At 64.6% G+C, this 13,911-nt stretch overlaps 3 protein-coding genes across 3 annotated transcripts; 1 reads left to right on the top strand and 2 right to left on the bottom strand.

Moving 5' to 3' along the window:
- The first annotated feature begins 735 nt into the window (after nt 1-735).
- On the top strand, nt 736-3,481 carry AGFG2 (ArfGAP with FG repeats 2). The gene is made up of 10 exons (XM_030970578.1): nt 736-968; nt 1,233-1,326; nt 1,409-1,524; nt 1,608-1,728; nt 1,799-1,901; nt 1,986-2,099; nt 2,290-2,361; nt 2,560-2,619; nt 2,710-2,762; nt 2,836-3,481. Exons 1-10 carry the CDS (start codon nt 736-738, stop codon nt 2,896-2,898), a joined length of 1,029 nt encoding a protein of 342 aa, XP_030826438.1. The 3' UTR covers nt 2,899-3,481.
- On the bottom strand, nt 3,335-7,818 carry LRCH4 (leucine rich repeats and calponin homology domain containing 4). Its single transcript, XM_030970577.1, has 17 exons — nt 7,593-7,818; nt 7,054-7,198; nt 6,852-6,978; nt 6,673-6,778; nt 6,464-6,600; nt 6,322-6,395; nt 6,148-6,244; nt 6,006-6,063; nt 5,855-5,901; nt 5,738-5,772; nt 5,550-5,627; nt 5,159-5,274; nt 4,846-4,886; nt 4,647-4,742; nt 4,380-4,418; nt 4,204-4,275; nt 3,335-3,412 (listed from the first exon to the last, which is right to left on the bottom strand). Exons 1-17 carry the CDS (start codon nt 7,786-7,788, stop codon nt 3,335-3,337), a joined length of 1,542 nt encoding a protein of 513 aa, XP_030826437.1. The 5' UTR covers nt 7,789-7,818.
- Nucleotides 7,819-8,718: 900 nt separating this feature from the next.
- On the bottom strand, nt 8,719-13,836 carry PCOLCE (procollagen C-endopeptidase enhancer). Its single transcript, XM_030970595.1, has 8 exons — nt 13,604-13,836; nt 13,227-13,344; nt 12,681-12,939; nt 10,746-10,870; nt 10,231-10,367; nt 9,731-9,996; nt 9,021-9,197; nt 8,719-8,941 (listed from the first exon to the last, which is right to left on the bottom strand). The coding sequence occupies exons 1-8, from the start codon at nt 13,729-13,731 to the stop codon at nt 8,799-8,801; spliced, it is 1,353 nt and encodes a 450-aa protein (XP_030826455.1). The 5' UTR covers nt 13,732-13,836; the 3' UTR covers nt 8,719-8,798.
- Between the last annotated feature and the right edge of the window lie 75 nt (nt 13,837-13,911).

Raw genomic sequence — 13,911 nt, 5'->3', positions numbered from 1 at the left:
GGGACTGCCCCAAAAATTGGACTGAATCCCCCCAAAAAATGGGACTGAAACCCCCCCAAAATGGGAATGGGACTGAGACACCCCCCCCAAAAAAGGGGACTGGGACCCGCCCTGCAGCCCCTCACAAGGTGCTCAGGGGGATTTGGGAGAAAATGACCCCAAATGAGGTAAAAGTAGTGAATTTATGGGGAAATGACCTGAAAGGGAGAGGAATCATAGTGAGTTTGTAGGGAATCAACTGAAAGGAGGGAGGGAGGGCGTAAATAATAGTGATTTTGTGGGGAAATGACTCTGAGACTCTCCAGGCCGCCTCGTGTTGGGGAGAGAGGAGCAATAACAGAGATTTCGGGGGAAAATTACTCAAAAGAGGAATTTTATTTTCGTGAGGGGGCCGGGGGGGACGGCTCTGAGGGTACGAAAAGGGCAGGAAGAGCCGGGGGTGCCCAGAGCCCCTTCCTCACCGCGGGAGCAGCCGGGACGCGCCGCTGGTGGAAACTGCTGTTTTTGGTGATGGAAAATGCCGGTTTTGATGGTGGAAAATGCCGTTTTTCCGTGAAATCCGCCCAAAATGAGGCGTTTCCCGCCGAGGGGCGGTGAATCCCCTCAGGGCGGGGGGCGGGGCCGGAAAGGGCGGGAAGGGGCGACGCGGGGGACGCCAGGGGGCGCTGCGCGCGGCGCGCGGCCAATCAGCGGCGGCGCTGCGGCGGAGAGGGCGGGGCCCGCGGCACCGGGAAGATGGCGGCGGGCAGCGGCGGCACCGGGCCGGGAGCGGGGCCCGGCGGAGGCCCCGGGGCCCGCAGGGGCAGCGCGGGCCGGGACGCGGAGGCCGAGGTTTGGTGCCGGCGGGTGCGGGAGCTGGTGAGCGCGGTTCCCGCCAACCGGCTCTGCTTCGAATGCGGCCAGCGCGGCGTCACCTACGTGGACATCAGCGTGGGCAGCCTCGTGTGCACCGGCTGCTCGGGGGCGCTGTGAGCGGGGCGGGGCCGGGGGCGGGAGGGCGGGGCGTGGCCGGGATTAATTCACACCTGAGCGCGGTGGGCGGGGCCGCACCTGGTCAAGGTGTCGTTGATTGGCTGCTCCATTTGGGGGCGGGGCTCGGCGGGAGGGGGCGTGGCCGCAGCACGTGGCTTCACATGCTGCGCTACTCGGGCGCCTCTTCTTGGGGAGGAAAAGCTCAGTTTTGGGTGTTCATGGGCGCAGGGGGGGCGCTGACCCCCCGAATCCCCCCGCAGGCGGGGACTGAACCCCCCGCACCGCGTCAAGTCCATCTCCATGACGACGTTCAGCGAGGCCGAGGTGCTGTTCCTGCAGGCGCACGGCAATGAGGTAAGGGGGCAGCGGCTGGGGGGGCTCTGCCCTGTCCATCCCACCCTGCCCCCGTCCCCACGGACCCTCCGCGACCCCCCAGGCCTGCAGGAGGGTCTGGCTGGGCACCTTCGACCCCCGGACGTCGCTTCTCCCCGACTCCCGCGACCCCCAGAAGGTGAAGGAGTTCCTGCAGGAGAAATACGAGAAGAAGCGATGGTAGGAGAGGGGCTGGGGGCTCCTTGACGGGGGGCAGCACAGCGTGAGGACCCCTCAGCCAATGTTTTGCTCTCCCTTGGCAGGTATGTGCCACCCGAACAAGTCAAAGAACAAGTGAAAGAACAAGTGAAGCCGCCACAAAACACCTCAGCAGAGCCCGGGCTCCCCCAGCTCCTCCACGGGGACACTGGGACACTGCCACAGGTGGGACCGGGCCCCTTCAGGGGGTGCCCAGAGGGGAGAAGCCCCCCCTGACCCTGTGGTGCCCCCCCAGCCTCGCCCAGCTGCCCGAAAAGCCAGCACCGACCTCCTGGCTGACATCGGGGGGGACCCCTTCGCCAGCCCAGCCCCTGCCCCCGCCTTCGCTGCCTTCCCTGGTGAGCTCGGGGGGCTACGGGAGGGGAGCACGGGGGTTGCCAGGGGGCTTGGTGACCCCCCAGTGACCCCAGCTTTGTCCCCAGCCCCAGCCCCAGCCTGGTCTGCCTTCCCCAGTTTCGATGCCTTTGGAACCATCCCTGGAGCACCCACGTTTGGGGGGGCTGTGCCCCCCTTCCACATCCCCCCCAGCACCACAGGTACCCCAAGACCCCCCCGGGGCTCTTGGAGAGGGCCCAGGGAGGGGTTTGGAGCCCCCCAGATCTTTGGGACACCTGGGATTGATGGGCAAGGGGGGATTTGGGGGTCTCCCCACCCCTGTGGGGTGCTGGGGAGGGGGCTTGGGGTCCCACCACCACTCCATGGTGACACCTGTGCCCACTCCCTCAGGCTACACCAACCCCTTCACAGCCCCCGTGGCCCCCAGACCCTCCACCAACCCCTTCGAGATCAATGGGCCCGGTGAGTGACCCCCTGACGCCCCCAGTTCCCTGACCGGGGGGGGTCTGGACCCCCCTGAGCCCCCCATTCCCCCCAGAGCGGGGTCTGCACCCCCCGAGCCCCCAATTCCTGACCATGGTGGGGTCTGGACCCCCCTGACCCCCCCATTCCTGACCAGGCTGGGGTCTGGGGGTCCCAATCCTCTGTCCCCTCTCTCAGGTGCTGCTTTCACCTCGCCCCCTGTTCCTGGGGGCTTCCCCAGCCCCTTCCAGGCCGATGGTAAGAGCCGGGGAGGTTAAATATTGTTAAATCTTATATATTTATAAACTGCCCAGCCCCTCACTGACCCCTCCCCATTTCCCCCCCCAGGTTTGCCTTTCTCTGGGTTCAGCGTTGCCAAAGCTTCCACCAACCCCTTCGTGGTGAGCACTGGGGGGCTGAGGGGGGGGTCAGGACCCCTTTCCCTGCCGCTGACCTCCCCTGTGCCCCCCCCAGACCGTCCCGGCCCCGGCGGCGCCGTTCGGGATCCGGCACCGGGCCACCAACCCCTTCCTATGACCGCAGCTGCTCCGGGGCGCCCCGCAGCGCGCCGCACCTCCGCCGGGACCAGGTTTTATTTTTGTTCCGAGAGATTTATCGCGATATCTAATATATATTCGGTAAAAACGGCTCCGATCCGTCCCGCTGCGTTCCCTCGCCTTGCCGCGCCGAAACCTCCCCTCACGGCTCTGCCCTCGGTAAAAATGGCGGCCATGGCTGAATCCTCCCCTCACGGCGTTGCCCTCATTAAAGATGGTGCCCCCATAGCCCCCTACGCGCCCTTAGCCAAAATGGCGGCCGGGGCATCGCCTCTGAGGGCACGGCCATGGCGGCCTGCCCTCAACAAAGATGGCGCCGAGGGGGAATTACCGGGGTAAGGAAATTAACGAATTAACGGAGGCACGGGGAGGGGAATTAACGAATTACCGGGGGCACCGGAGGAGGGGAAGGGGAATTAACGGGGGCACTGGGGGGGGACAGACGCCCCCAGCTCCCCCCGCGGGGCCCGGGCCCGGCTCGGCTCCTCCCGCACCTGCTGGGGAAGGGCGGAATTAACGGCGGAGTTTTGGGGACGGGGGGGACACACGGGGCGGCACAGCACAGCTTGGGGGGAAGGCGTCCCCTTTTGGGCACAGAAAGGGAGAAAACGGACAAAAAGCTGAGCGGTGGCAGCAAGAGGGGGCAGGACTGAGCCCCCGGGGTTTGGTCCCAGCCGGTGATTGGTGTCACAAAGGGACAGGGATGTACCAAGTCTGATTTTGAGGGGAGTATCCGCACTCCGAAACAAAATTATTATTATAATAATAATTAGAGCAACAGCCCTATAATAGTTAAATATAATAATTTTAATAATAATAATTAATTACAATAAATTTTGGTCATCCGTATTTTAGTGTTCTTCTGCCATAATTAAGTTACAATTTACTGTAATAATTAACTTATTATGCTCACAGTCCTGTATAACAACTCATTATAATACCTCATTATTATAATAGCGACCCATTATAATAATAACAACCATTATAGTAATAAAACTCATAATAATAACTCATAATTAATTATAATATGAATAATTAAATTCACACCCCCAGGGGGGCACAGGGGGTTCAGCCCCTCCCCATTCCCTGCCTCAGTTTCCCCAGCGTTAAGGCACAAGACAAAGGACGGGGGGGGGGGCGAGAAAAGGTGCAAAGATCGGGACCCCCCCGAGGGTTTGGGGGTTCCCCCGGGTCCGGGGGGCTCCCCCAAGGTTCTGGGGGGGCTCCTCGGGGTGTTTGGGGGGTCCCTCAGCAGCCAAAGAGTGCGCGGTGCGCGGCCACGAGCAGCGCCATGAGGAGGCCGTAGAAGAGGGCGAAGAGCAGCCCGGGGGGGGGGCGCCGGGGGGGGGGGCTTCACCTGAGAGGGGGGGAACCCCACGTTAGCCCTGGGAGGGCGCGGGACCCCCCCCAAATCAATCCCACCACTCCCCCCCCAAATCAATGCCACCCCCAGATCGGTACCTCGGAGGGCGGCGGCGTCCGGCAGGGGCTGGGGGGGCTCTAAGGGGGGAAAGGGGCAGTCAGGGGGGTTTGGGGTGATTGTTGAGGTCAGGAGGTAATAAAGGGGGGTTTGGGGTGTTTTGGGGTTCAGGGGTGTGTTTTAGGGCAGTTTTAGGGCTGTCACTCACTGCCCAGGGCCGCAGCCGTTCGGGGCTGTTTCGGGGATGTTCTGGGGGCTCAGGGGGGTTATTTTGGGGTTATTTTGGGGTATTTTGGGCTGTCACTCACCGCCCAGGGCCGCAGCCGTGCCGCCACACGCCCCAGCAGCTCCAGGTCTCCCCCCAGCTCCTCCGGCAGCCGCAGCTGCAGCAGCGCCTCGAGGCTCTGTGGGGGTGGGGGGCACAGCAGGGACCCCCGGGCAAGTCAGGGGGGCACAGAGCCCCAAACCCCCCCAAACACCCGGGCAGGGCAGGGGAGGGGGCGTTACCTGGCGCAGCTCAGCCATCAGCTGGTCAGGGTCCGGGGGGCCTGCGGGGACATTCAGGGGGTCACGGGACACTGGGGAGGGGTCACAGGGCAGATTTGGGGGGTCAGGGGGCACTGGGGAGGGGTCACAGGGCAGATCTGGGGGGTCACGGGACACTGGGGAGGGCTCACAGGGGAGTTTTGGGGGGTCAGGGGCACTGGGGAGGGCTCACAGGGGAGTTTTGGGGGGTCGGAGGGCACTGGGGAGGGCTCACAGGGGAGTTTTGGGGGGTCGGGGGGCACTGGGGAGGGGACACGGGGACACTCTGTCCTACCTGGCCTGGTGGCACTGTGGGAGGAGGAAGAGGAGGAGGAAGGGCTGAGGCAGGCACTGGGTTTTGGGGGGCTGGGGGCTCCGTTGGGGTCCTGGGGGGGTCTCCGGGGGGGGGTCCTGGGGGGGTGAGAGCAGCCAGTGCCTGTCCCCTGTCCCACCCCATTCCTGATCCCATCCCAGCGCCCCAATTCCCAATCCCAATTCCCAAACCCAAACCCCAGTTCCCAGTCCCATTTCCCAATTCCCAATCCCAAACCCAAACCCCAGTTCCCAGTCCCCATTTCCCAATCCCAATTCCCAGTCCTCAATTCCCAATTCCCAATCCCAAACCCCAGTTCCCAGTCCTCAATTCCCATTCCCAGTTCCCATTCCCATCTCCCAATCCCCAGTACCTGTCCCAGCTCCTCTCCCTCTCTCTCTCCATCCACACCTCCAGGTTCTTGGGGCGCCGCCGGCAATTGGGGACCCCCCTACAGGGACGGGGGGGTCAGACCCCCACAGACCCCTCCTGGAGCCCCCAGACCCCCACAGACCCCTCCCAGAGCCCCCAGACCCCTCCGAGAGCCCCCAGACCCCTCACCTGCTGCCCTCGGGGGTGTCACCCCTCTGCTGCTCCTGGGGAGGGACAAAGGGGGGCTCAGGATTTGGGTGGGAAACCCCAAAATTTTGGGATCAGAGATTTGGGGGGTGACATCACCTCGGGCGAGGGCTCCTCCTCCAGCTGCTCCGGGTCACTGTCACCAGCTGTGGGGACAGAGGGGTGGCAGGGGGTACCCAGGGGGTGGCAGGGGGTACCCAGGGGGTGGCAGGGGGTCCCGGGGGGGATTTTGGGGACCCCCTCCCCTCACCTGCCCCGCCGTGCATCTCCCTGTGCTGCCGGGACGGCTCCGAGGACTCATCCGAGCACTGCAACGGTGCCAGAGGGGGTGCAGGGTTGGGGGACACCCCAAATCCCCCCCGAAATTCCCCCAAAACGCCCCCAAATCCCACCTCGTTCCCCGACCAGCGCTTGCTGCCGCTGTCCACGCTGTGGAAGCCGGAGTCCAGCCCCCCTCGCTGCCGGAGGGGACACGGCTCGTCCGGGGGGCTGCGGGGAGGGGGCAAACAGCGCTCAGAGAGACCCCAAAAACAACGGGGCGCCCCCTCCCCGAGCCCCCCATTTACCATGCGGGCACAGGATGGGCGGCAGCCTCGGCTTCCAGGTACTTGAAGATGTGGACTTTGCCCTTCAGGCAGATCTGGGGGGCACAGAGGGCTCAGCCGGAGCTTTTGGGGGGTCGGGGGGACAGCCCGGGACCCTCCTCACCTGGGCAGGGGGGAACTGGAGCGGGTTGTTGTCCGCCAGAAGCGTCTGGAGGTGCCGGAGCCGGCGGAAGCAGCGCGGAATCGCCACCACCCGGTTGCAGGAGAAATCCAAGTGGACCAGGGGCAGCTCCGAGAGCTCTGCCGGGGGGAACACGGGATGGAGGGGACCCTGAAAAAGCGGTGGGACCCCCCGCCAGGATCCTCACCCACCCTCGGGCAGCGCCGCCAGCTGGTTCCGCCGCACGTTGAGGTCCCGCAGCGCCCGCAGCTGCCCCAGCCCCGGCGGCAGCGCCCGCAGCCGGTTACAGCCCACGTCCTGCGGGGCGAGACGGGGCTCAGCGGGGCCCGGCGCGGCCCCGCGGGGTCCCGCCGGCCCGGGCCAGGCTCACCAGCTGCCGCAGGGTGCGGAGGGCGCCCAGGTTCGGAGGAAGCCGGGACAGGCGGTTGTTGCTGGCGTTGAGGACGCGCAGGGGCAGCAGGCACAGGCAGGCGGGCAGCGAGCTCAGCTGGTTGCGGCTGCGGAGGGGACACGGCGGGGTCAGGGCGCTGCTGCCGGAGCTCCCCGGTCACACCGGCGGGGCTGGAGCGTACCTGAGGTCCAGGTGAGCCAGGGCCTGCAGGTTGGCGATGGCCGGGGGGACGCTGCGCAGGCAGTTGTGGTGCAGGCTCAGCCCTTCCAGAGAGACCAGGCGGCAGGCGGCCTCCGGCACCTCCCCGAAACGGTTCCGGGACAGGTCTGGAGGGAGCCGGGGCAGCGTGTGGGACAGCGGAGGGGGCACGCAGGGACCGGGCATTCCCGGGGATAGGGAACGACAGGGACAAGATAGACTCGGGAAGGGATTAATGGGGATAAAGGACGCCCCGGGATAAGGACAGGGGACGCAGATCCGCGGAGACAGCGGTGCTGATGGACCCCGAGCCGCCCGGCTGAAGCTCGGGGACGCTGAAGCCGCCGGACCGCCCGGACCGGGAGCTCCGGCTCGTCCCGTCCCGGCGCCTCCGGCAGCTCCCGCGGGCCTCGGGACGCGCCGAGGGAGGCGGTGCAGCCGCAGCTTCCCCTGGGAAACACCCCGAGGGACGCGGGGCTGTGGGGAAGGGTCGGGGGTCCTGCCCCGGGGCAGCGGCCTCACCGGCCTGGGTGGTGTCGCTGAGGTCCCAGCGCCGCGCTGCCGCCGCCGGGAAGGCGCGCAGCCGCCGGCCGGCCAGACTGAGGGTGCCGGAGGCCTCTGCTTCTTCCAGGGCGCGCTCCGTGCCGGCTCCTCCGGGCAGGCGGCCCGGCAGCGGCGGCTGCTCAGCCGGGACAGCCCCCACCGCCCCTGCGGCCATGGCGGGCCCGGAGCTCCGCTCGCCGCGGCCGCCGCTGCCCGACTGAGCTCCGGCCGCTTCCGGACCCCGCCGGGGGGGCGGGGCCACAGCGGCGGCCAGTCAGAGCAAGGGGCGCGCGGGGAGGCGGCAAATCGGAGAGGGGGAGTCGGGGGCGCTGCCTGCAGAAATGCGGAAGTTTGGTCTTTGATTGATAGGTAGGTTGAGCCAATCGTCGTCAAGCGGTGGGGGGGTGCTGCCCAACTTCAGCCAATCACAGCTAAAGCACAGTCTCCACCCATCGCGGGGAGCTCGTTGCCTGGCAACGGCCACGAAAATTTTGGCGGCACCAGCCAATCGAAATCGAGGAGGCGGGAGCAGCGCCCGAGATTGACGTGATACCAACCAATCACGTTTGACGCAAAAGCGGGATAATAAAAACCCTGCGCGTGGACGGGGCGTGGCGACTCCACCAATCAGGAGTTACGGTAATGATTGACAAGCAGGGAAGGCTTGGAGGCCACGCCCCGGCCCTTCAGCCCCGCCCTCCACCCCTGTTAAAGGAGCCGCACCATTTAAAGGGGGGGTGGGCGTCCCCATATTGAGAGTCTCATTTTGAGGGGGTCCCTTTCTGAGGGTCCCATTTTGGGGGGGTCCCATTTCGAGGATCTCATTTTGAGGGGGTCCCTTTTTGAGGGTCCCATTTTGGGGGGTCCCATTTCGAGGGTCCCACTTTGAGGGTTCCATTTTGAGGCGTCCCATTTTGAGGGTTCCATTTTGAGGGCTCCCATTTTGAGAGGTCCCATTTTGAGATCCCCGTTTTGAGGGTCCCATGTTGGGGTCCCCATTTTGGAGTCTCCATTTTGAGGGTCTCATTTTGTGGGCCCCATTTTGCTGTCCCCCCTTTGATTGCGGCGCTCGGCCTCTCTCCCTCCATACCCCTCACGCACACGCTCCATCTCTGCAGCCTTTATTACCGAATACTCGGGGGGCATCCCCGCGGCCCGGGGCGGGGGTCTCCGGGCCGGGCTCCCTCAGGGGCTCCCCCGACACGGCCTCTTGCTGAGGTTGCCCAGCACCTGCTGCTGCTGAGGGCGGTAGGGCACCACGAAGGCGTCGGGCGGCAGCATCGCCGCCCCGTCCGCGCCCAGCCGCCCCATCAGCACGTAGCTGGAGCCTGGAAGGGATTTGGGGAGGGGGCGTCAGGGCCGGGGGGCCCGAACAGAGCCCCGCGGGCTCCCCCCGGGCACACGCACCTTTCTTGAGCGAGGGGCAGAGGCGGCAGGGCAGCTGCAGCCGCAGCGAGGAGCCCTTGGCGGGCTGAGGGAGCCCCAGCGCCGCCGCCGCCTTGAACACGCCGAGCACGGAGAGCACGGCCCAGCCCGGCTCCTGCGGCGGGCCCCGCGACACCGACTTCACCGTGCCGGTGAGCACTGCAGGGACGGGAACGGGGATCAGGGTCCCGAAGCCTCGGGGACACCCGGCGTGGCGGTTTGGGAGGGCCCGGCCTCACTTTCCCCTCACGGATTTGGGGATTTCTCCAATTCCCAGCCTCAGGTTCCCCTGACGGCTCTGGGAGAATCCTCTAGAACTTTCTGGGCACTCCCCACGTCAGTTTCCCCTCACGCTTCTGAGGAACTCTCCAGACTCCCTGCCTCAGTTTCCCCTCACAGTTTTGGGGCATTCTCCAGAGCTTTTTGAGCGCTCCCTGCCTCAGTTTCCCCTGTCGATTTTGGTGAATCCTCCAGACTCCCTGCCTCAGTTTCCCTCACAGTTTGGTGAATCCTCCAGACTCCCTGCCTCAGTTTCCCTCACGGTTTGGTGAATCCTCCAGATTTCCTGCCTCAGTTTCCCTCACGGTTTTGGGGAATCCTCCAGTGCCCAGCCTCACCTTCGCCTCACAATCTTAGGCATTCTCCACCCCCATTTCGGGCTCTCCCCCCGTGTTTTTTGGGGTGTTTCTCACCGAAATCGCTGCTGCAGAAGTTGCTCTGCAGGGTCCCGGCGCGGCGGCAGCGCTGGGGGCAGGGGGCGGCCGTGGGGGGGGGCTCGGCTTTGGGGCCGGGGGGCGCCTTGGCCTTGGAGCCCCCCCGGGGCTTTGGGGCGGGGGTCTCGGGGCCGCCGCCCGCCGCGGGGTCCCGCAGGGTGTAGGAGGCCGAGAAGCCGTCGGCGGTGACGCTCAGGTCGGACACGAACTGCACCAGCAGCTCCGCGGAGCTGGACACGATGGGGCTGGGGGATTTGGGGGGGTCAAGCAGTTTTTGGGGGGTCAGGGGGATTTGGGGGGTCAGGGGGCACGGGGTCCCGGGTGGGTTCGGGGGGGTCCCAGGGGGGTTTGGGGGGGTGCTCAGGGGGTCCCGGTTGCTGTCAGGGGGTGTTCGGGGGCATCAGGGGGATTTGGGAGAGTTCGGGGCAGTTTGGGGGGGCTCCCACGGCGTAGGGGGGGCTCGTGGGGAGGGGTCTCACCCGGGGGTCTCCTCCCCGCAGAAGCGGCCGAGGCGCCGCGCGTCGTCCCGCGCCCCCCCCTCGAACACGGCCACGTAATCGTAGCGGCAGTGCGGGTCGGGCTCCACGTCGAACTTCCCGAACCGCAGCTCCACCACCTGCACATCCCGCCCCGGGAACCGCGCTCAGAGCCCCGGGCCCCCCCGGCCCCCCCCGGCCCCTGCGGACCCCTCCCCAAATTGCCCCGAGCCTCCCCGAACCATCCCGGTCTCTGCTCAGCCTCCCGTGACATCCCACTGTGACCCCAAAAAAGGATTTCTGAGCCCCCCGAAAAGGATTTCTGAGCCCCCAAAGGATTCCTGCCCCCCCCAAATCCCTCCTCTCCCCCCCAAACCCCCCCAGGCTCATCCAGCCCCGCCTTGAACACCCACAAATCCCTCCTGACCCCCCCCATCCCCCAAATCCGACCTTCCCCAATCCTCCTGACGCCCCCAGCCCCCCCAAGCCCCCTGTGAACCCCCCCAGGACCCCCCGACCTTGCCGGGGGGGGCCACGATGTGCCAGGAGCAGCTGATCCCGGGTGGGTAATTCTCCTCCGGCCAGTTCGGGGTGCTCAGGCTGCCCTGGGCCTTCTCCAGCCTCCCGCCACAAAACTGATGCTCTGGGGGGGTGGGGGTCGCGTTTTTGGGGGGCACAGACACGCTTGGACCCCCGCTCCCTCCCCACACCGCCGGCGTCCCCTCTGTCCCTGAGACCCCCCAAAATCTGGGGGGAGGAATTTGGGGGGGGGGCTCCACTAAAACCACGCTGGGACTGGGGAGGGGGGGAGGAGATGGAATTTGGGGACTGAGACCCCCCCCCGGAATGTTTTTGTAAATTTTTGAATTTTTTTTTTTTGGGGGGGGGGGTAAAAGAGATGGAATTTGGGGAGCAAGACCCCCCCTTCCCCGGGAATGTCTTTTGTAAAAATTTTTGAATTTTTGAATTTTTTTGGGGGTCGTACTCACCGTCAAAATAGTGCCAGGACTCCCCGAAAAATTGGGGTTTATTAAAGACCCCCGAGCGCCGCCGTCCCTGGGGGGGCCCTGCAAAAGGGTTGGGCTGGGTTGGGGGGGGCTGGGGGGCTCCCTGGCACTTTTTGGGGCGGCTTTGGGGTTTTCTGGGGCAGTGTGGGATGTTCCATGCGGTTTTGGGAGGTCTTCGCACAGATTTGGGGTCTCGCTGGCTTTGGGGTCTCAGTGCTCCCTGTCCCTCTTTCCCTGTCAGCTTTTCCCTCCATTTTGTGCCTTTTTTTTTTGTGCCAAAAAATGAAGTTTCCTTCATTTTTTTCCTGACGCTTTGCTCCATTTTCCTCTCTGGCTTTTCTTCTCCAGCTTCTTTCTTTTCACTCATTTTTCCCTCCGTTTATAAAAATTTTTATTTTCAGCTTTTCTCCCCTTATTTTTTCTTTTCTTCTTATTTTTCTCCTTTTGTCCTCAGCTTTCCCCTCCTTTCCTTGCACTTTTCCCTCGTTTCCCTGTTTGCTCCTCAAACTTTCCCCCCATTTCCTCTCCACCCTCTTCCATTTCTTCATCACACTTTCCCTTCATTTCTCTTTCCTTTTATTCTCTCACTTTTCTCCCCAATTCCCCCTCAGGGTGTTCCCTTTCTGTTTTCAGTTTCACACTTTTCCCTCATTTTCCATTCACACTTTCTCCTCATTCCCACTGTTTTTTCCTCATTCCCAGTCTTCTCCTCATTCTCACTGTTTTGTTTTCTCCTCATTCCCTCTGTTGTTTCTCCTCATTCCCACTCTTTTTCCCTCATTCCCACTGTTTTAATTCCTAGTGTTTTTTATTAAAACAGTGATTTAATAAAGTGTCCTGTTTTAATAAAATAAAGTGTTTTAAATAGTGTCCTAGTGTTCCTTATTCCCACTGTTTTGTTTTTTCCCTCATTCCCACTGTTTTCTCTTAATTCCCACTGTTTTTTCCTCATTCCTACTGTTGTTTTTTCCTCATTCCCACTGTTGTTTTTTTCCTCATTCCCATTGTTTTGTTTTCTCCTCTTCCCTGTTCTCTCCTCATTCCCACTGTTTTCATTCCTACTCTTTTTTCCTCATTCCCACTGTTGTTTTTTCCTCATTCCCACTGTTTTCATTCCCACTGTTTTTTCCTCATTCCCACTGTTTTTCCTCATTCCCACTGTTTTCATTCCTACTCTTTTTTCCTCATTCCCGCTCTTCTCTCCTCGCACTTTTCCCAATTCCACCTGCTTTTCCCTCTCCAGGGAGGCCTTTTCCCCTCTCGTCCCTCACATTTTGGGGCTCTTTGCGGCACTTTGGGGTCTCCACCAGACTCTGAGGGTGTTTCGGCTCTCTCCACGTTTCCAGGGTGTCTCCGGCTGGTTTTGGGGTGTCCCCCCGGGGCTGTCCCTGCTCCCCGCCGGCGGTGCTGCCCGTTTTTGCCCCGGGGCTCTGCCCCGTTACCCACCGTGGCTCGGGGGGCTGCCGGCGCTGAACCAGGCCAGGAAGCCCCGGCCGGCCGTGGCGCCGTCGCTCTCCATGTGCAGGCGCAGGCGGTTCTGGGGCGCGCGGAGCGCCCCGGGGCGGAAGGTGCCGCAGAAGCGCCCCAGGAGCGGCGCCGCGGGGCCGTGGCCCCCGAACACGGACAGCGCGTCGAAACGGCACCGCGGGTCCGGCTCCAGGTCGAACACGCGGAACGACAGCGTGGCCACCTGGCCCTCGGGCACCTGGGGACATTGGGGGTCACCGCCAGGACCTGGGGGACACTGCGGGTCACCACCTGGGCCTCAGGGACATTGGGGACACTGCAGGGTTGCCCTATCCAGGGAGCCCCGGGGGACCAGGTGGAGGCTGCCGGTTCCGGGGAGTCCCCCCGGGTGTTGGGGTGACCGGGTGGGTGTCGCTGGGGCTCCGGGGTGTTGGGGTGACCGGGCGGGTGTCCCCGGTCCCGGGTAGCCCCCGGGTGTTGGGGTGACCGTGCGGGTGTCACCGGGGAGCCCCCGGGGGTCCGTACCGTGATGGTCCAGGTGCAGTTGCTGCCGGGGGGGTAGTGCCGGGGGAAGCCCTCGCTGGCGATGAACCCCGACTCGCCGCGATGGTCCCCCCCGCACGGGAACACCGGGAACACCGGCCTGGGGGGAACACGGGCAGGTCACAACCGGGGAACCCCGCTCGCGGTTCCGACAGGGCTCCCGGGGGCGGCCCTGGTTCGTGGCTCCGGTTCCGGACCGGACAGCGAGAGGCTCCCGGTGCCCGGGGAGGGGGGTCCCGGACCGGGGTGTCCCGAACCGGCAATGTCCCGCCCCGGCCCGTGCGCGGGGGTGGCGGTGCCACGTTCGGGGGGCGGTCCCGTCCCGGGGGGATCCCGCCCGGTCCCGTCGGTGCCGTTACCTGGTGGCGTTGGGCCGGGGGCTGGGCGGGGGGCTCGGGGGCGGCTCCTGCCCCGCGGCCCGGGGGGGGCTCAGCGCCCCCAGCGCCCCGAGCAGCAGCAGCGGCAGCGGCGCCCCGAGGCGGCTCATGGCGAACGGGGCCGGAACGGGACAGGAGCGGGGCCGGGGGACACGGGGGGGTGCGGGGAGGGGGGAACGGGGGGCGAGAATGAACGGGAAAAGGCGCGGCCTGGCGGGGACACGCCCAAAAGGGGCGGAGCTCGCGCACTCGGCTCCGCTCTGCCTGCGTGGGAAGGCGGGGTTTTTCCA

The sequence above is a fragment of the Camarhynchus parvulus genome, unplaced genomic scaffold (assembly GCF_901933205.1).
Source record: "Camarhynchus parvulus unplaced genomic scaffold, STF_HiC, whole genome shotgun sequence".
NCBI classification, from domain to species: Eukaryota; Metazoa; Chordata; class Aves; order Passeriformes; family Thraupidae; genus Camarhynchus; species Camarhynchus parvulus.
The sequence above is the reverse complement of the archived record's forward strand: the minus strand, read 5'-3'. Positions and strand labels throughout refer to the sequence as shown.

What these genes read in the sequence shown, in the direction of transcription:
- AGFG2 (XM_030970578.1), top strand. Translation starts at nt 736, where the DNA reads ATGGCGGCGGGCAGCGGCGGCACCGGGCCGGGAGCGGGGCCCGGCGGA. An exon ending in AAATACGAGAAGAAGCGATG is followed by an intron (nt 1,525 to 1,607) that starts GTAGGAGAGGGG and finishes CTCCCTTGGCAG; the next exon opens with GTATGTGCCACCCGAACAAG. An exon ending in CTTCGAGATCAATGGGCCCG is followed by an intron (nt 2,362 to 2,559) that starts GTGAGTGACCCC and finishes CCCCTCTCTCAG; the next exon opens with GTGCTGCTTTCACCTCGCCC.
- LRCH4 (XM_030970577.1), bottom strand. Translation starts at nt 7,788, where the DNA reads ATGGCCGCAGGGGCGGTGGGGGCTGTCCCGGCTGAGCAGCCGCCGCTG. An exon ending in GACACCCCCGAGGGCAGCAG is followed by an intron (nt 5,628 to 5,737) that starts GTGAGGGGTCTG and finishes CCGTCCCTGTAG; the next exon opens with GGGGGTCCCCAATTGCCGGC. An exon ending in AGGGAGAGGAGCTGGGACAG is followed by an intron (nt 5,275 to 5,549) that starts GTACTGGGGATT and finishes TCACCCCCCCAG; the next exon opens with GACCCCCCCCCGGAGACCCC.
- PCOLCE (XM_030970595.1), bottom strand. Translation starts at nt 13,731, where the DNA reads ATGAGCCGCCTCGGGGCGCCGCTGCCGCTGCTGCTGCTCGGGGCGCTG. An exon ending in ACTGCACCTGGACCATCACG is followed by an intron (nt 12,940 to 13,226) that starts GTACGGACCCCC and finishes CAATGTCCCCAG; the next exon opens with GTGCCCGAGGGCCAGGTGGC. An exon ending in CTGCCCCTCGCTCAAGAAAG is followed by an intron (nt 8,942 to 9,020) that starts GTGCGTGTGCCC and finishes AATCCCTTCCAG; the next exon opens with GCTCCAGCTACGTGCTGATG.